General features: G+C 42.2%; 1 protein-coding gene across 3 annotated transcripts in view; it reads left to right on the forward strand.

The window, feature by feature from the left end:
• The window catches only part of ABCC2 (ATP binding cassette subfamily C member 2), a 69,910-nt gene that overhangs the window by 17,533 nt on the left and 32,532 nt on the right, over positions 1-19,845 (forward strand). For all 3 annotated transcript variants that reach the window (XR_004346319.1, XM_032609146.1, XM_032609147.1), the window contains exons 9-17: positions 70-247; positions 3,497-3,751; positions 4,800-4,865; positions 6,882-7,019; positions 7,555-7,701; positions 8,863-8,947; positions 9,659-9,725; positions 11,200-11,326; positions 13,122-13,298. Coding sequence is in view for 2 of the 3 variants with exons in the window: in XM_032609146.1 (XP_032465037.1) it covers positions 70-247; positions 3,497-3,751; positions 4,800-4,865; positions 6,882-7,019; positions 7,555-7,701; positions 8,863-8,947; positions 9,659-9,725; positions 11,200-11,326; positions 13,122-13,298 (1,240 nt within the window). In the remaining variant the exon portion in view is untranslated. The remainder of the gene's footprint in view (positions 1-69; positions 248-3,496; positions 3,752-4,799; positions 4,866-6,881; positions 7,020-7,554; positions 7,702-8,862; positions 8,948-9,658; positions 9,726-11,199; positions 11,327-13,121; positions 13,299-19,845) is intronic.

The following is a 19,845-nucleotide window of genomic DNA, read 5'->3' on the forward strand; positions in this document are numbered from 1 at the left end:
CTGTGCACAAGGAGGGTGACGAGCCCTCGGAGGCTTGACGGCGCCACTTACTTGGTTTTGCTCTGGCAGATTGCTGATCTCCTTTGCAAATGACCATGACATATATCTGTGGACTGGGTATCTCTATTCAATCCTCTTCTTCGCTGTGGCCCTCATCCAGTCTGTCTGCCTTCAGTATTACTTTAAACTGTGCTTTATGCTGGGCATGAAAGTACGGACCACCATCATGGCTTCTGTATATAAGAAGGTAAGTGAAATATGCCAGGCATCACCAAAGAAAATCCCCTTTGTAAACGTGAGCATTTCTTCCCAGATTGAGGAAAATTTGATGGAAAAGATAACTGATCTCAACACTGGATTTTGGCTAAACATACAGCCTTCTTTAGATATTTCTTTGGAGATGAAAATGAAAAGTGTGTATACAGACATAGAGCGTCTGTGTGTGTGGGGTGAGGTGCACTCCAGGGAAAAGCCGGCAAGCTGTTCTCTGCCCGGGATCTGCCTTTCAGCTTTGAAGGCTTGCATACCGTCCCTTTCTTCCTTCCTCTCTCCACAAGGTGACAACACCTTGGGACAGAATGTAAAGTCAGAAAAGAAGCTGGCCAAGGGCAGACTCTTCAGATCACCAACATTTAAACCAAATACTACATGAAACTTGGCTCATAAGACCTGGTGTGTCCATCTCAACTCACAATTTTGCCATAGACTAGAACGCCCTGTGAACCAGGACTCCATCTCCCCGGACTGACTTTTGCCTAGTGACTTCTTTTTCTCAGTCTTGAGTAACGACCAACATGTCCTCTGCCTGATTCCTTTTTTGGATTTGTAAATACCTTCACACTGGTTACTAAGTTCTGCAGACTTGGGAGCTATTCCATTTCCTTAAGATGATTTTCCCCATATTCCCTCTGACACGTTGCTTTTAATGTTTAACTTTCTCAGAGCAACTTTATTTCCCTCCGTCCTAGACACCAAGGTGAATTCTCATTTTTTCCCTTAAATGAAAGTAGAGTCAAGTATATCTCAATTTAAAAAATAAATAAAAAGAAATGAAAATAGTGACTACAAGCCTGAGGAGAAAATTCATCCATTAGGAGATGATGATACTTTTTATAGGTCAGAACATCAGTCGGTTGCCTTTTCTTCCTCTTTTTCATCCACCACTGGAGTGTTCCATCATAGTGACTTCTCTGTTACAGTTCCTGATTTTATCCTTTGCTTTCCTCTCTTAAGACTCCAGTGTGTCTTTTGTCTTTCCTGAGTAGATGCTGACTCATCGAGAGACCCAGAGAGGTGATCCAAATGTCTTTAGATCAGAAGTCTGGTCAAGTTCTTTGAACTCCCAGATCCCCTCACACTGGAATTTGTCTTCTCCAAAATTAAAATTTGAATCCCCTTATTCCTTCTGGAGATACTGTATTTCTGCTGGTTTGCAGGATATGAGGTCACTAACCAGGCTGTCTCAGACATTTCTATGAACGTACACTTTTACAATTGTGGTGATTCATTTCCACTACTTTGATTCTTAATATTGATATGTTCCAAGTTTTGCAACTGTTAGAATCCATAAGGATAGAGCCCTTAATTCAAATAAATATTGCTACTAAAACAGAATTTTTTAAAAAGATTTTGTTTGACGTGGACCATTTTTAAAGTCTTTATTGAATTTGTTACAGTATTGCTTCTGTTTTATGTTTTGTTTTTTTGGCCCCAAGCATGTGGGATCTTAGCTCCCTGACCAGGGATCGAACCTGCACCCCGGGCATTGGAAGGCGAAGTCTTAACCACTGGACCACCAGGGAAGTCCCTAAAATAGAATTTAAAGTTGACTAATTTTATATGTTTAGATTATGCTTCATTTATGAAAAGTTATGAAACATTTTTTACATCCATTATCAATTCTTAGCCCTGGGAAGTAACTGCATTACCCCTAGTTACAGAGAAGTAGGGCTTAGATCATTTCAATGCCTAGAATCACATAGACAGGACCTGCCTCTAGACAAGGGCTATTGGGACTAAATTAATGACTTTACCACTTTACAAAGATTTATTGAAAAAAAAGTACAGTGATTACTTTGAAGGGTAATTAGATGTTACTTTTTGTTTTTGTTCTTCAATACCAAAGGGGAGGCAGAGCAGTGAAATGATGTCTCTAGAACCTTGGTAGCCTAACATTTTAGGAAATTTCCTTCTTTTTACTGTACAACCAAGAATCCTGATATATTCTAAAGACTTTATTGATGGATTAAGATGACAGTAGAGCTTCTAGAAGGAGGATGAAGGTGATCTCTAGGGCCACTCATAGCCCATATACTGCCTTGTGGGAATTAGAAGAAGGCTTTCATTCCTCTGGAAAGATGGAGCCCACACCAGAGGGTGGCTTGGTGAGCGTAGTACAAGCTGGTTTCATGCAGCCACCACCCGCCCCCCAGCCCCTTTTCTGGGAGCATTTGTACAAGGCACTGCTGTAAGTGACAGACTGTGGGTGTCAGCCTTCTGATCTCTCTAACAAGAGAGCAAGAGGCTCATGCTGCAAGATTCAGGCGTCTAGATATTGCCCTCAAATTCCTGACAATAAGTCATTTTGCTTCCAGTGTGTGAACCCCGCAGCTTTCCTCACCATTCTAAGATCTCTGTCCTCCTTGGGAATGGTTGCAACCTCCTCACAGTATGGCTCCAAATAACATTGCCGCATTAAAGTCTGCAAGGCAAGAATGAATACATGCTTCTTCCTTTCATCCCTCCGTTCCTTCCATCCTTCAGTATTTGATTTCCCTACTGTGTGCATGCGAAAACGGTAGTGAATTGGACAGATGTAGCCCTTGTCCTTACAGAGTTTACAACTGGTGGAGAAATAGAAAAACAAAATTACACAGTGAAGTGTGGTGAATGTCATGGAGGAGGTAAGCACGGGTTGTTAGGGGAATACACAGGAGAAATATCTAACCTAAACTTGGGAGTCAGGGAAGTCTTCTGAGAAGTTCCATCTAAGTTGACACTAAGAGATAAATAGGACTTTTCTGAGCAAAAAGAGTGTGTGGAGGAACAGATGTTGGGGAAGGTAGGAATAGCAGGAAAAGTGGTCAAGAATGAGAGAACACTGTGTGTAAGATTTAGTGGCAAGGACTTCCCTGGTGGCACAGTGGTTGAGAGTCCGCCTGCCGATGCAGGGGACATGGGTTCGTGCCCCAGTCCGGGAAGATCCCACATGTCGTGGAGCAGCTGGGCCCGTGAGTCATGGCCGCTGAGCCTGCGTGTCCGGAGCCTATGCTCTGCAACGGGAGAGGCCACAGCAGTGAGAGGCCCACGTACCGCAAAAAAAAAAAAAAAAAAAAAAAAAGGATTTAGTGGCAAGAAGATCCCAGCCCCCTGGAAAAGTTGTGTCCATATGGAGCCCATCCTTCTACTGTCTTTCACTTCCTTCTTGAATTTCCCCTCTCACTCCCCAGTATCCTTGCCCTTGTCCAGGTGTCCCAATTCCAATCTTTGTTTTTAGGCGCTGACTCTATCCAACCAGGCCAGGAAGCAGTACACCATTGGAGAAACAGTGAACCTGATGTCTGTGGACGCCCAGAAGCTCATGGACGTGACCAACTTCATCCACCTGCTGTGGTCAAATGTTCTACAGATTTGCTTGTCCATCTACTTCCTGTGGGCAGAGTTGGGACCCTCAGTCTTAGCAGGTGTTGGGGTGATGGTGCTCCTAATCCCAATTAATGGGGTAATTGCCACCAAGAATAGGGCTATTCAGGTAAAGCAACAGTCACTGGGGACATGTTTATGTTCTTCAAAGTCTAAAGTCTTTTACTTCCTCTATTCTGACTTGTGATTGGAGTTTGAGCAATGCAGAGCTGGTAGAAGACTTGCCACTGTCTCAGATGAGCTTGGCTTGATCTTCCCTTTTCATCTTCTGACCACTCTTAGGGTTTATATACTCTGTCTTGATGCATGTTCCTCATTGGAAAGAGAAGAGCCGCCCAGGGACCCTGCATATAACTCTTACACCCTGCTCCACTGGGCTGTTCTTAGCACAGTGATTATTGGCCCTGTTTTGCCGTCATAGTAATGCAAACCAGCCACACACAGCAGTCACATGAGCAACCCAAACTTTAGGCCTAAGTCCTGGCAGTCAACCCTGCTACCACCAGGTAGCAGGGCTCCATGTGGACAGTTGTTAGCTATGCCAGAAATCATATTTTGGATGGGTGAACTCAGTGGCGTATGTCATTTAGTCCATTTGTTTTGCATTCATTTAGTTGCAAATATTTTAAAAATATTTTTTGTATGTCCTATTTTGGGGGAACACAGCAGCAAATTAGACAAGGCTCTTGCTCTTGTGGAACTTACGTTCTACTTGGGGTGGAGATTCGGGCCATAAACAAGTAAAAGCAAAGAAGGAAAATGTCGGTTATGATAAGTACTATGCAGAGAATTCAACAGGGTGATATGCTAGTGAGTGGGTGGGTAGCAGTGTTATGGGATCAGGAAAGACCTCTGTGAGGAGGGGACATTGAGCTGAGCTCTGGACAACACCAACCTGAATGTGAAGGAGGAAGCCATGGCAAAAGCAACCTAGGAGGAGGGCACAGTCGGGCCAAGGCTGTTCAGGTTCAGAAAGAAGGTGGGTGTGGCAGGGGCGGGGAGGCAAGGAGGAGAGTGGGAGAGACAGCCCATCACTGGGCACCTCAAGTTCTCACCAAGTGACAGCCACAAGCACCACTGAGATTTAGTATCTGCAGCAAATCTGGACCCTCTCACATGGAAGTGTGTTCTGTGTTTGTTTCACTTTTTCCTGGCAGGTTAAAAATATGAAGTATAAAGACAACCGTTTAAAGATCATGAATGAGGTTCTCAGTGGGATCAAGGTGAGAAGCTGAGTGTAGGTGACTCTCTGGGCGCAATGACGGCAACAGTGGGTTCTTAGGCTTAACAAACTTGCTAGAGGTTGTGGATTTCTGCTTCCGGGCCTGTGATGTGTCCCATGACTTCTGATTCATTAGCCCAGAAGTCTCCTGTTTCTTGTCCTGGTACTCCTCTCAGGACCTCTTTTGATCATGATTTCTATTTAATTATGTTAAATGGCTTGTTTTGTTTTTGTATTTTACTGTAGAGATTGTCAAACGTGCACAAAAGTAAAGAGAATGGTTTAATGATTTATTAAACCCCATGGATTTATCACCCACCTCTAGCAATTATCAGCATGACCTAACTTGTTTCATCTATATCCCCACTCTCTACTTCATGCCCTGCTAGATTATTTAAAATCAAATCTCAGATATTTTGTCATTTCATTTGTAAATACTGGGTATGTATTTCTAAAATAAGGACTTCATTTTTTAACATAACCACGATAGCAATAGCATACCTGAAAAAAAAATGAACAGCCCTTTGATACCATTAAATTTCCCCAATTACCTCATACATGTCTTTTTAATTTAATTTTATTTTACCATTGGTTAGTTTGAATAAGGATCCAAAAACTGTCCACACATGGCATTTAGTTGCCAGTGCTTTTGATCTACGGTAGTCATTTGGTCGTTTTAGAGAAAACAAGTTGTCTTGTTCCAACGTTTCTTGTAAATTGGTGGTTAGATCTAGAGGCTTGAATATATTTTGGCTTGTTTGTTTTTTGTGTTTGTTTGTTTGGGGTGGGGTTGAGGGGCAAGGATACTTTCAGAGAGTGCTTCCTAACTTAGCGATGATGAGTGCTTATGGGGTCCAGGCGTTGTCAGCCTGACTCATCCCTTATTGTGTTTCCTGCTGTTCTTTCACCCAGAGTAGTGACTTGTGGCCCGGGCAGCACATTTCAATCTCCTGGGAAGTTTGTAAACCCACTGAGGCTTGGGGCCTACTTCAAACCATTTTTTTGGACTCTCTGGGGGTGAGGCTCAGGCATATATATATATACATATATATATGTATACATATATATATACATACATACACACACGTGTGTGTGTGTATATATATATATATATTTTTGAAAGCTCCCTAAGTGATTCTAATATGTAGCCAAAGTTGAAAACCACTGTCATAAAGGTTTTAGCAGCCACTGATGATCACTGCCTTATTCTATTATTTCATTAGTAGTTGCAAAAGGGTGATGTTTTAATCCCATTATTCCTTTGCCATTGCTTAGCTGGAATTGTGTAATGAAGAATGCTCTTTAATCAGCTAGTTGGTTACCCTAAAGTAAAGTTTGTACAGGATAGGCAGGATAAATATAGGCTTCTTTCCTCTATCTACTAGTTTTCAAAATAATGCATTTTCATCCTTCAAAGGTGACCAATAGATTCTTTTTTAATATATACGTTGCTTTTGAATTCATGGACTTTAATATTACCCTAAACCTCTTGAAAACCACAAAGAGGCCCCTTTGAACATCCTGCTATTTCTCCACACAGAGCTCTATATGCCTTCTTGCCAATGTGGCAAAATGAAAACATAGACCTGGTTTCAGGTCTCAGCTCTACCACTCACTAGGATGGTGACTTTGGGCAAGTTACTTAGTCTCTCTCAACCTGTTTCCTTATTGTTAAAATGGATGCAGTAATTCTGTTAGAGTAGGTGGCTACCTCTTCCTGGTTTGCCCAGAACTTTCTGGGTTTAGCACTGAAAGCCCCATATCCTGGGGAACCTTTAATCCCAGGCAAAGTGGGACAGTTGGTCACACTTAGGACTAAGTAAGATAATGTATATAAAACGTTGTATACCTAGTAAGTTGTCAACAAATACAAGTTACCTTTCTGTGATCGCACTTTATAATCTGAATTTCTACTTCCCCAATTTTGGGGAGCATATCCTAAAACATGGGTGGATGGTATGCACCTGATGTCCTTTTGGGGCACCAGTGTGAGCTGTGCTCTTTTCTATCCTATTAGATCCTGAAATATTTTGCCTGGGAACCTTCATTCCAAAACCAAGTCCACGACCTTCGTAAGAAAGAGCTCAGGAACCTGCTGACGTTTGGGCAGTTGCAGTCTGTGATGATATTTCTCTTATACTTAACTCCGGTGCTGGTGAGTGACAGGAGTCAGTGGGCTGGGTCAGCTTCCTGGAGAAGAAGGTCTGTTTAGATAGACTGCCTGCACCTGTAGGCCTGACCCTGAAATCCAGGAGTTCATCACGTCCTCATGCTGCTATTCCTACCTCATGTCCCCAGATCTAGTTTCACCCTTGTGCACAATTTGGTGGTCTTGCCGCCCAGAGCAAGTTTCCAGGGGGTTCAGCATGAATGTGGTATCCAGGCATGGTCTGCGTGGGAAGGCTTCTCATCTTCTTGGGGAGGCCGCATGGGTCTGTAGCGGAAGGAACACTGATAACAGGAACCAGGAGACTCGAGCTCTGGTCCCAGCAATGCCATTAGTTGACTTTATGACCTCAGGCAAGATATTTCCTCCTCTTCTGCGCTCAGGTTTCTCACCTGTAACATGGGAGGGTTGAGGTAATCCCTAAGACTCCTTCAACTCTGATACAGTTCTGTGTTCCTGAGACTTAGAACAAGGCTGCTTGATCCCTTTTAGGAATAAATCACTGATGGCTTTGCTTTTCCAGGTGTCTGTGATCACATTTTCTGTTTACGTCCTGGTGGATAGCAATAATATTCTGGATGCAGAAAAGGCCTTCACCTCCATCACCCTCTTCAATATCCTGCGATTTCCCATGAGCATGCTTCCCATGATAGTATCCACCGTGCTCCAGGTAGGTAGGAACTCTCACTGCTAACTGATTAGCTCTGGTTAAAAGCCTTAGAGTCCAGAATGACTGGTCTGTCATATCTCATTTCTAGCTTCTGCTGGTGAACCTTCAATTAGGGAGATTTTTTTGGTCTCTGGAGACCAACAGTTTGATTTAGTAAAATCACAAGCTCATTGAGCCCCAGTTTTTTGACTATAAACTGAGGATAATCATCCCAGTCTCATCCATCTCCTTGTGAGGTATTTATGGGGCATTAGGGAAACATGGCACAAAAGGAGAGAAAAGGCTTCTCTTTGGATGAAGCCACATACATGGTGGTAAAACCAAATGCAACCTGGGAGCCTCAAGGTGTCAGAAAATGGGCCATAGGGAGTGTTTGGGTCCTGAAAACTGAGCACAGTCACTGAGATAGACCAGGTACCAGACCTCAGGAGGACGTTCACAGGGCAGGTGGCAGACTGGTGAGGCAGCCAGGATGACAAAGTGTGGCGACCTGCATTCATCCTGGAGATGGCTGGCTTCAGACAGCTCAGGCCATAGGAAGGACTGGGGTTTAGGAAAAGACCTCTCCCGGTACTGGAGGGTGTTAAGGAAGGCCGATAGATTTGGCTGATAAAGAAATAACATGCTCTTTTTAGATTCAGATAGTTTATCGCATAGAGAGCAAAAGCAGGATCAGCAGTGGTGACAGCTCCCTGCATGACAAAGGGGCCCGATGACCGTGGCATGTGGGCAGTGAGGCACCATACGGGTCATGGACTCAGTTAAAGAAGAACATGCCAGGGGCCCAGTTGCCAGAACCAGACAGAAATTTTGTCTTAGAAGGCGGCAGAAGACAGTTTCTGGAACTAGGTCCAAAGAGAGCAGTAGAATTGACCTCCCCCCACACCACAGTGAGTTTTCTGAGGGGCTGAAATAGAGCATCTTAATTTCCCTCTGTTCAGAGCGGGCTGGCCCCCAGGACTGAGGTGTGGCTGAATCACGCTGGGGAGGGGGGCCCGAGGGTAAGCGGCCCAGAGGTTCCAGGTGTGGCAAATAGCAAACCATGGGCAAGAAGCCTGGCAGGTTGCCTATCTGCTGCCACATCCAAGGCTGATGACGAAGTCAAGCTCCTCTACTTGTGCTTGTCACTGAGGTTTTTTTATCCTTTATGTCCTTCTCTAGGCCAGTGTTTCCGTAGAACGGCTAGAGAAGTATTTGGGAGGGGATGACTTGGACACATCTGCCATTCGACATGACTGCAATTTTGGTAAGTGAATTTGGAAGTTGCATCCCATATATATTCACAGTGCTGGCACCAGTACTTTGCAGCAAGAAACTGATGGAAAGGGAAAGCTAGGGGACTTATCTTGCACCCATATTTGCACAGTATCCATACCGTTATTACTTAAATTATGCTTTCATTTAGAACAGATTGCCTAGCCAGATTGCCAAGCTAAGCTGGGGCAGCTATTCTGAGGATAAGCAGGGAATCCTGCAAAGGATCTAGAAGACAGAAGTCAGGATGGAGCCAAGCATGTGGAATTGGGAAGATAGGCTGGAGTGAAAGAACACACAAGTTCTAAAGGTCTAAGGACTGGGGGGCATCCATAGCCAGAAGGAGCAGTGGGTCTGGAATCCAGGGCAGGGAATGGCTGAGTTTATATTCAGAAGTGGAATTTATACAAGAGACTAGGCAACAGAGGGCCTGGGAATGTACCCAGACTGTCTGTAGATCAAGAATCTGGGCTACCAACAGGCTTGGGACTTCTAAGTAAAAAAAGGACATCGTATGCAGGCAACTCTTGGTGTCATCCCAGGACCTTTCATTTGCCTCTTGTCAGCTCAGGAGTCAGCACCTGACAGAGGCAATCTTGGGCTCTGCTGGAGGAAGCAGTGAGGGACACCTGAAGGCTAAGAAAGGGCAGACAGACATGTGGGGACCTACATCTGACTTAAAGAGGGGACTTTTTCTCAACAGATAAAGCTGTGCAGTTTTCTGAGGCATCCTTTACTTGGGACCACAATTCGGAAGTCACAATCCAAGAGTGAGTTGCCTCCTTTTCCTCTTGCTGTTTTTTAGGATTCTCCTTGCCAGTCTTGTTATTGAAAAATTCCATGTAATGTAATACATGGGGAAACGAGCTATGTGCATGTGTTCAGTTAGAGACTAGTGCAGGCTAAACTCTTGGAGGGATGAACTGACAGCAAAGATCCTGAGCCCCTGTCCCTGTAACTACATCTGCTACCCTGCTTTCCTACTGTGGGACAGTGCAAGTCCAGCTGAGAGCCTATGAAGACATTTATTCTCCAGACTGGATGGAGCTAGTGCAGGGTTGGCAGGTAGCCTAGGTCTCTGGGTATGGTAGTGGATACACACAAGAACCTGAACTCAATTTAAGTTCATTTATTCACTTAAGAATAGTAATCAAGAAAAATCTGCCTTCTTTGCCCAGAGTGGTTGTTGGGAGCTGCCTCTATAATCAACTTCAGATCTGGAATTTTTCATCTACATAACCCATTCTCACATTCCCCTGCCTTAAGCCAACCCTTTCTTGCCACATTGCTGCATGTAATATGTTCCTTAAGCACTGTATGTACTGGTACGCCCAACTCAGCCACTGAGCACAGCACCACAGAGCACACCGGGAGCCCAAGCAGGCCAGATATTTTCTTCACAACTGAGTATACCTGATTATCTCCCTGCTACACCCAGAACTTTCCACATTTCTCTCCTATTCCTAGATCCTTTAACATGGACTCTGGAGCTTGCCCCAGCATGTGTCAGGCAAGAAGCCCCACCTCTGAACCCTCCCAACCTGAAAGCCTCACTTTGCAGAGAGCAGAGTGGACATAGCTCCCACTTTGCTAGTGGGATAAGTCTGGAAGGAGTCCAGCTCAAGGGGCAGGTTCAGAAAGCCTGTGAACAAGTTCCCCATGTTCCTAATGTTCTAGGGACTTAAATAATAGGGCCAGAACAGAGAGTTTCCAGGAGCCTGGCCCAGTGTGGGCCCCTCCCCAGTCAGACTCAGCCAGATCTCCAGGGGGAGGGGAGCAGGGAATCTGTGCTTTCAGCAAGTGTTTTATTGAATGGTTATTCTCATTGAATGGCCAACTTCGGGATACATTAATCTGGTCCAACCCCATTAGTTTAGAAATGAGAGTCCAGGAGAAGTGGCCCTCCAAGATCACACAGCTCGGCAGTGGCAGAGTTGGGACTTGAACCAATAGGGTCTTGTTCAGTGGTACCACGTTGGTTCTAAAATAATTTTTCCAGTGGAAACTCACATTTGGCACAAACAACTTATACATGAGGACTTACTCTCAAACTCTTAGAGCAGAAAAAAAAATCATTAGAGAAATACTTTGGAGTATTGTATATGCAAGACAAATTTTCCAATCTTGAGGGAAAATCTCCTAATAATCAGACTTCCTATGGAGCGTCTGAGAAGTGGCTTGAACTTCTCCTGAATAACACCCCGCCACACACCCTTCTCTTTCAAGTGCACTTCTCTCTTTCAGCGTGAACCTAGACATTATGCCAGGCCAACTGGTGGCTGTGGTGGGCACTGTGGGCTCTGGGAAATCCTCCTTGATGTCAGCCATGCTGGGAGAAATGGAAAATGTCCACGGGCACATCACGGTCAAGGTGAGAAGGAATGCCAAGGAGAAGACTTCTGACACTCAAATGTGGTCTCTTGGCGCTGCCTTCTCATTGGGAGAATGAACTAGAATCTGATAACTACTCCTGTCATGTTGCTGTAGGTGAGGTCGTGGAGAAATGGTAGATTCTTTGCCCCACCCCACATATATAAGCATACTCTGGGGTAGATTCTAAAAACCTGCATTTTTAATGAGCTCCCCAGGTGATTCTCATATGCATACCAAAGTTTGAAAACTTGAACAGAGATGTCTTCTATCAAAGTATAGGTAATTCTACTATATCTGTGTTTCTGAAAACCTCACGTTCTGTGAAACTGTACAATAAAAATAATAGGACCTGGGGGAAAGAGTTGCAACAGATCATTAAAAACATGTAACTTTGTAAACAGGGTAGCAACAAAAACAACAACAGCGATAACAATTAAAACAGCACTGGGCTTCCCTGGTGGCGCAGTGGTTGAGAGTCCGCCTGCCGATGCAGGGGACTTGGGTTCGTGCCCCGGTCCGGGAAGATCCCACGTGCCGCGGAGCGGCTGGGCCCGTGAGCCATGGCCGCTGAGCCTGCGCGTCCGGAGCCTGTGCTCCGCAACGGGAGAGGCCACGACAGTGAGAGGCCCGCGTACCGCAAAAAAAAAAAATACCCAGCTCTCAAAGGAAGAGGTGAGAGGCCCAGAATTAATTGTGAAGCTGGGTGTAATTGTCAGTGGAGATTTTACAGTGCTCCGCGGCACGTGGGATCTTCCCGGACCGGGGCACGAACCCGCGTACCCTGCATCGGCAGGCGGACTCTCAACCACTGCGCCACCAGGGAAGCCCGAGAGCTGGGTGTTTGAGGGCACTTGCTTCCAGTACAAAAACATGACATAGAGTATAGATGTCGTCAATTATAATTTTTTTAAATAGAGAGGAAATGTTTTCATGGCATCTCCATCAGTACTCTCAGCTTCCCCAGAGAGCTAAATTTAGGGGAAATTACAGGTATTTGGAATCATTTAACCAGTCACTACTCGCACCGAAAAGAGGCACGTCTATAGATTTTTAGCTTTTCTTAAGATCTTCATATATTGCTAAGCCTTTCTTCTTAATTATAGGAAAGCTTGCCCCTAATTGCTTTACACTGACATGCTTGGAAAAATTTTAAGAACCAACACTTCTTCCACATTATACTGACATTATTCCCTGATTTACTGATTACTAATGAGGTAATTTGCATTAAATAAACATGCAGTATAGCAGAGCAGACTCTACAGATTTAACTCTGCCTCCTAACTCCTTTCGAGAAGCTTTTTCTTGCTAACTCATAACTGGGTTTGTCCTCAAACACAGGCGTTTATCAGGCTCCATCTCTCATTTGACACGATCTGTTTTGTGCATCAGCCTGGCACCCAAATTTCAATCTCTTAGTTCTTGCTTCCTAAGATGTTGTCTACACCATTCGCCCATCAGTGTTGGCCCTCTGTTGGTCCTAGTAAACTCTTTGGGGTCTGACTAAAAGCCTGCTCTAGAAGCAGCACGTGCAGTCATCCTCCATTTTTTGGATCATGGCTAGAGAGTGATAGTCCAAACAAGGAGACTTCAAACGATGCACAGGATATTGAATCTTTCTCCCTGGATGGTGCAATAAATACATGCACCTTTATAAATACCGATTGCTCAGCCAGCCTGACATTTTTAAAAAATCTACATTCCATTTGTTCCTCCCAACTCCTGCCACCCCCTCCTTCAACACGGCATTTCCAGAGGAACAAAACTGTCATATGGTCTGACCCTTCCCATCCTAGGGTACTGTAGCCTATGTCCCGCAGCAGTCCTGGATCCAGAACGGCACCATAAAGGACAACATCCTTTTTGGGTCAGAGTTGGATGAAAAGAAATACCAGCAAGTTCTGGAGGCCTGTGCCCTCTTCCCCGACTTGGAAGTACTGCCTGGGGGAGACCTGGCTGAGATTGGAGAGAAGGTACTTGGGACACCAAGGGGCCTTGAAGGGTGAAGAAATAGTGAAGGAAAAGAGTAAGGGTGGTGAAGAAGTACATGACCGTAAAATAGTTGATCAATTTTGATGGTCAAGCCTGGAACAAACACCAGAAAGCATGAGTTTGCATAATATTTTGTGCAAATAACTCAGAAATTTAAAATTTTGTACCTAGAAGCAAATATAGGAACTGTGTAATCTAAAGGAGAGATGACGAGGCTAGGACCTGAGAGGTTAACTAAGAAGCAGCTGACCCAAATTTGACCTCACAGGTGGAGGGCCAGAGGCAGACCAGAGCCTAGTTGTCCTGACTCTACTTCTGTATACCAGTGAGGACCAGAGTACGGTTCTAATAATCTGCTTTGAACACACAGAAATTTAGAGTATATTATTTTCTCATGTTGTCAAATGCCTTTCTTAAAAAGTAACTTTTAATGACTGTTTTGAATTATATGAATATAGTATAATTTGTTTAGAAATCCCTGATTACTACATATTTGGGATGTTTTTATACTCTTTCCCCATTACTAAACATGAATATAGCAGTTTTTTGGGGAAAGATCTTGAGATGTTAGAAGACTAGTGAAGATATAGCTCTAGAATGATTTTGTTCATTAATTCAGCATATTTTTATTGAGTACCTACTATGTGCCACACACTATTTTAAGTGCTGGAGTTACATCCACAAACAGAGGAAATCTACCCTGATATAGCTCTACATTCTCATGGGGAAGAAGCAACAACAACAACAAAATAAGTAAATTATATGATATAAAATGGTAAGTTGGCCATGCTTTTAATTATTGGGCCTAAAGTTATTTATTTGAATCAAAGATATTTATTTGTATTTCAGTTACTGAACTGAACTTGGGTCTGGCTGCCCACCACACAGCACAGCCAATCTACTGACGTTGCATTGTAGTGAATGAAAGTACAGTGTTTATTGCAGGGCCCAGCAAGGAGAATGGTCAGCTCATGCTCAAAAGACCCAAACTCCTCAATAGCTTTCAGGGAATGTTTTTTTTTATTATTATTATTTTAAAATATTTTAAAATTATTATTATTTTTAAATATTTTTAAATATTTTAAATATTTATTTATTGGCTGTGTTGGGTGTTAGTTGTGGCATGTGTGATCTTTCGTTGTGGCGCATGGGCTCTTCACTTCATTGTGTGTGTGCAGTCTTCTCTCTAGTTGTGGCATATGGGGTCCAGAACATATGAGCTCTGTAATTGTGGCACATGGGCTCTTTAGCTGTGGCACGTGGGCTTAATTTTCCTGCAGCATGTGGGATCTTAGTTCCCCAACCAAGGATCGAACTGGTGTCCCCTGCATTGCAATAGAGGCTTTTTTTTTCTTTTAACATCTTTATTGCAGTATAATTGCTTTACAATGGTGTGTTACTTTCTGCTTTATAACAAAGAGAATCAGCTATACATACACATATATCCCCATATCTCCTCCCTCATGCATCTGCCTCCCACCCTCCCTATCCCAGCCTTCTAGGTGGTCACAAAGCACTGAGCTGATGTGGCTACTTCCCACTACCTATCTATTTTACATTTGGTAGTGTATATATGTCCATACCACTCTCTAACTTCGTCCCAGCTTACTTTCGCCCTCCCTGTGTCCTCAAGTTCATTCTCTATGTCTGCGTCTTTATTCCTATCCTGCCCCTATGTTCTTCAGAACCACTTGTTTTAGATTCCATATACATGTGTTACCATACGGTATTTGTTTTCCTCTTTCTGACTTACTTCACTCTGTATGACAGACTCTAGGTCCATCCACCTCACTACAAATAATTCAATTTTGTTATTTTATGGCTGAGTAATATTGCATTGTGTATATGTGCCACATCTTTATCGATTCATCTGTCGATGGACACTTAGGTTGCTTCCACGTCGTGGATATTGTAAATAGAGCTGCAATGAATATTGTGGTACATGACTCTTTTTGAACTATGGTTTGCTCAGGGTATATGCCCAGTAGTGGGATTGCTGGGTCATATGGTAGTTCTATTTTTATTTATTTATTTTTTAACATCTTTATTGGGGTATAATTGCTTTACAATGTTGTGTTAGTTTTTGCTTTATAACAAAGTGAATCAGTTATACATATACATATGTTCCCATATCTCTTCCCTCTTGCGTCTCCCTCCCTTCCACCCTCCCTATCCCACCCCTCCAGGCAGTCACAAAGCACTGAGCCGATAACCCTGTGCCATGTGGCTGCTTCCCACTAGCTATCTACCTTACGTTTGTTAGTGTATGTATGTCCATGCCTCTCTCTCGCCCTGTCACAGCTCACCCTTCCCCCTCCCCATATCCTCAAGTCCGTTCTCCAGTAGGTCTGGGTCTTTATTCCTGTCTTACCCCTAGGTTCTTCATGACTTTTTTTTTTCTTAAATTCCATATATATGTGTTAGCATATGGTATTTGTCTTTCTCTTTCTGACTTACTTCACTCTGTATGACAGACTCTAGGTCTTTCCACCTCATTACAAATAGCTCAATTTCGTTTCTTTTTATGGCTGAGTAATATTCCATTGTATATATGTGCCACATCTTCTTTATCCATTCATCTGATGATGAGCACTTAGGTTGTTTCCATCTCCAGGCTATTGTAAATAGAGCTGCAATGAACATTTTGATACATGACTCTTTTTGAATTTTGCTTTTCTCAGGGTATATGCCCAGTAGTGGGATTGCTGGGTCATATGGTAGTTCTATTTGTAGTTTTTAAAGGAACCTCCATAGTGTTCTCCATAGTGGCTGTACCAATTCACATTCCCACCAGCAGTGCAAGAGTGTTCCCTTTTTGCCACACCCTCTCCGGCATTTATTGTTTCTAAATTTTTTGATGATGGCCATTCTGACTGGTGTGAGATGATATCTCATTGTAGTTTTGATTTGCATTTCTCTAATGATTAATGATGTTGAGCGTTCTTTCATGTGTTTGTTGGCAGTCTGTATATCTTCTTTGGAGAAATGTCTATTTAGGTCTTCTGCCCATTTTTGGATTGGGTTGTTTGTTTTTTTGTTATTGAGCTGCATGAGCTGCTTGTAAATTTTGGAGATTAGTCCTTTGTCAGTTGCTTCATTTGCAAATATTTTCTTGCATCCTGAGGGTTGTCTTTTCATCTTGTTTATGGTTTCCCTTGCTGTGCAAAAGCTTTTAAGTTTCACTAGGTCCCATTTGTTTATTTTTGTTTTTATTTCCATTTCTCTAGGAGGTGGGTCAAAAAGGATCTTGCTGTGATTTATGTCATAGAGTGTTCTGCCTATGTTTTCCTCTAAGAGTTTGATAGCTTCTAGCCTTACATTTAGGTCTTTAATCCATTTTGAGCTTATTTTTATGTATGGTGTTAGGGAGTGTTCTAATCTCATACTTTTACATGTAGCTGTCCAGTTTTCCCAGCACCACTTATTGAAGAGGCTTCAATCCTTTATCCACTGTACATTCCTGCCTCCTTTATCAAAGATAAGGTGACCATATGTGCATGGGTTTATCTCTGGGCCTTCTATCCTGTTCCATTGATGTATCTTTCTGTTTTTGTGCCAGTACCATACTGTCTTGATTACTGTAGCTTTGTAATATAGTCTGAAGTCAGGGAGCCTGATTCCTCAGGCTCCGTTTTTCGTTCTCAAGATTGCTTTGGCTATTTGGAGTCTTTTGTGTTTCCATACAAATTGTGAAATTTTTTGCTCTAGTTCTGTGAAAAATGGCAGTGGTAGTTTGATAGAGATTGCATTGAATCTGTAGATTGCTTTGGGTAGTAGAGTCATTTTCCCAATGTTGATTCTTCCAATCTAAGAACATGGTATATCTCTCTATCTATTTGTATCATCTTTAATTTCTTTCATCAGTGTCTTATAACTTTCTGCATACAGGTCTTTGTCTCCTTAGGTAGGTTTATTCCTAGATATTTTATTCTTTTTATTGCAATGGTAAATGGGAGTGTTTTCTTAATTTCACTTTCAGATTTTTCATCATTGGTGTATAGGAATCCCTGAGATTTCTGTGCATTAATTTTGTATCCTGCTACTTTACCAATTTCAGTGATTAGCTCTAGTAGTTTTCTGGTAGCATCTTTAAGATTCTCTACGTATAGTATCATGTTATCTGCAAACAGTGACAGCTTTACTTTTTCTTTTCCAATTTGGATTCCTTTTATTTCTTTTTCTTCTCTGATTGCTGTGGCTAAAACTTCCAAAACTATGTTGAATATTAGTGGTGAGAGTGGACAACCTTGTCTTGTTCCTGATCTTAGTGGAAATGCTTTCAGTTTTTCACCATTGAGGACGATGTTGGCTGTGGGTTTGTCATATATGGCCTTTATTATGTTGAGGAAAGTTCCCTCTATGCCTACTTTCTGCAGGGTTTTAATCATAAATGGGTGTTGAATTTTGTCAAGAGCTTTCCCTGCATCTATTGAGATGATCATATGGTTTTTCTCCTTCAATTTTTTAATATGGAGTATCACGTTGGTTGATTTGCGTATATTGAAGAATCCTTGCATTCCTGGAATAAACCCCACTTGATCATGGTGTATGATCCTTTTAATGTGCTGTTGGATTCTGTTTGCTAGTATTTTGTTGAGGTTTTTCGCATCTATGTTCATCAGTGATATCGGCCTGTAGTTTTCTTTCTTTGTGACATCTTTGTCTGGTTTTGGTATCAGGGTGATGGTGGCCTTGTAGAATAAGTTCGGGAGTGTTCCTCCCTCTGCTATATTTTGGAAGAGTTTGAGAAGGATAGGTGATAGCTCTTCTCTAAATGTTTGAAAGAATTCGCCTGTAAAGCCATCTGGTCCTGGGCTTTTGTTTATTGGAAAATTTTTAATCACAGTTTCAATTTCAGTGCTTGTGATCAGTCTGTTCATATTTTCTATTTCTTCCTGATTCAGTCTTGGCAGGTTGTGCATTTCTAAGAATTTGTCCATTTCTTCCAGGTTGTCCATATTATTGGCATAGTGTTGCTTGTAGTAATCTCTCATGATCTTTTGTATTTCTGCAGTGTCAGTTGTTACTTCTCCTTTTTCATTTCCAATTCTATTGATTTGAGTCTTCTCCCTTTTTTTCTTGATGAGTCTGGCTAATGGTTTATCAATTTTGTTTATCTTCTCAAAGAACCAGCTTTTAGTTTTATTGATCTTTGCTATCATTTCCTTCATTTCTTTTTCATTTATTTCTGATCTGATCTTTATGATTTCTTTCCTTCTGCTAACTTTGGGGTTTTTTTGTTGTTCTTTCTCTAATTGCTTTAGGTGCAAGGTTAGGTTGTTTACTCGAGAGTTTCCTGTTTTCTTAAGGTAGGATTGTATTGCTATAAACTTCCCTCTTAGAACTGCTCTTGCTGCATCCCATAGGTTTTGGGTCGTCGTGTCTCCATTGTCATTTGTTTCTAGGTATTGTTTGATTTCCTCTGATTTCTTCAGTGATCACTCGTTATTAAGTAGTGTATTGTTTAGTCTCCATGTGTTTGTATTTTTTACAGATCTTTTCCTGAAATTCATATCTAGTCTCATAGCATTGTGTTCAGAAAAGATACTTGATACAATTTCAGTTTTCTTAAATTTACCAAGGCTTGATTTGTGACCCAAGATATGATCTATCCTGGAGAATGTTCCATGAGCACTTGAGAAAAATATGTATTCTGTTGTTTTTGGATGGAATGTCCTATAAATATCAATTAAGTACATCTTGTTTAATGTATTATTTAAAGCTTGTGTTTCCTTATTTATTTTCATTTTGGATGATCTGTCCATGGGTGAAAGTGGGGTGTTAAAGTCCCCTACTATGAATGTGTTACTGTTGATTTCCCCTTTTATGGCTGTTAGTATTTGCCTTATATATTGAGGTGCTCCTATGTTGGGTGCATAAATATTTACAACTGTTATATCTTCTTCTTGGATCGATCCCTTGATCATTATGTAGTGTCCCTCTTTGTCTCTTGTAATAGTCTTTATTTTAAAGTCTATTTTGTCTGATATGAGAATTGCTACTCCAGCTTTCTTTTGGTTTCCATTTGCATGGAATATCTTTTTCCATCCCCTCACTTTCAGTCTGTATGTGTCCCTAGGTCTGCAGTGGGTCTCTCTTGTAGACAGCATATATATGGGTCTTGTTTTTGTATCCATTCAGCCAGTCTGTGTCTTTTGGTGGGAGCATTTAATCCACTTACATTTAAGGTAATTATCAATATGTATATTCCTATTCCCATTTTCTTAATTATTTTGGGTTTGGTATTGTAGGTCTTTTCCTTCTCTTGTGTTTCCTGCCTAGAGAAGTTCCTTTAGCATTTGTTGTAAAGCTGCTTTGGTGGTGCTGAACTCTCTCCGCTTTTGCTTGTCTGTAGAGGTTTTAATTTCTCCATCAAATCTGAGTGAGATCCTTGCTGGGTAGAGTAATCTTGGTTGTAGGTTTTTCTCCTTCATCACTTTAAATATGTCCTGCCACTCCCTTATGGCTTGCAGAGTTTCTGCTGAAAGATCAGCTGTTAACCTTATCGGGATTCCCTTGTGTGTTATT

The sequence above is a fragment of the Phocoena sinus genome, chromosome 16 (assembly GCF_008692025.1).
Source record: "Phocoena sinus isolate mPhoSin1 chromosome 16, mPhoSin1.pri, whole genome shotgun sequence".
Classification (NCBI taxonomy): domain Eukaryota; kingdom Metazoa; phylum Chordata; class Mammalia; order Artiodactyla; family Phocoenidae; genus Phocoena; species Phocoena sinus.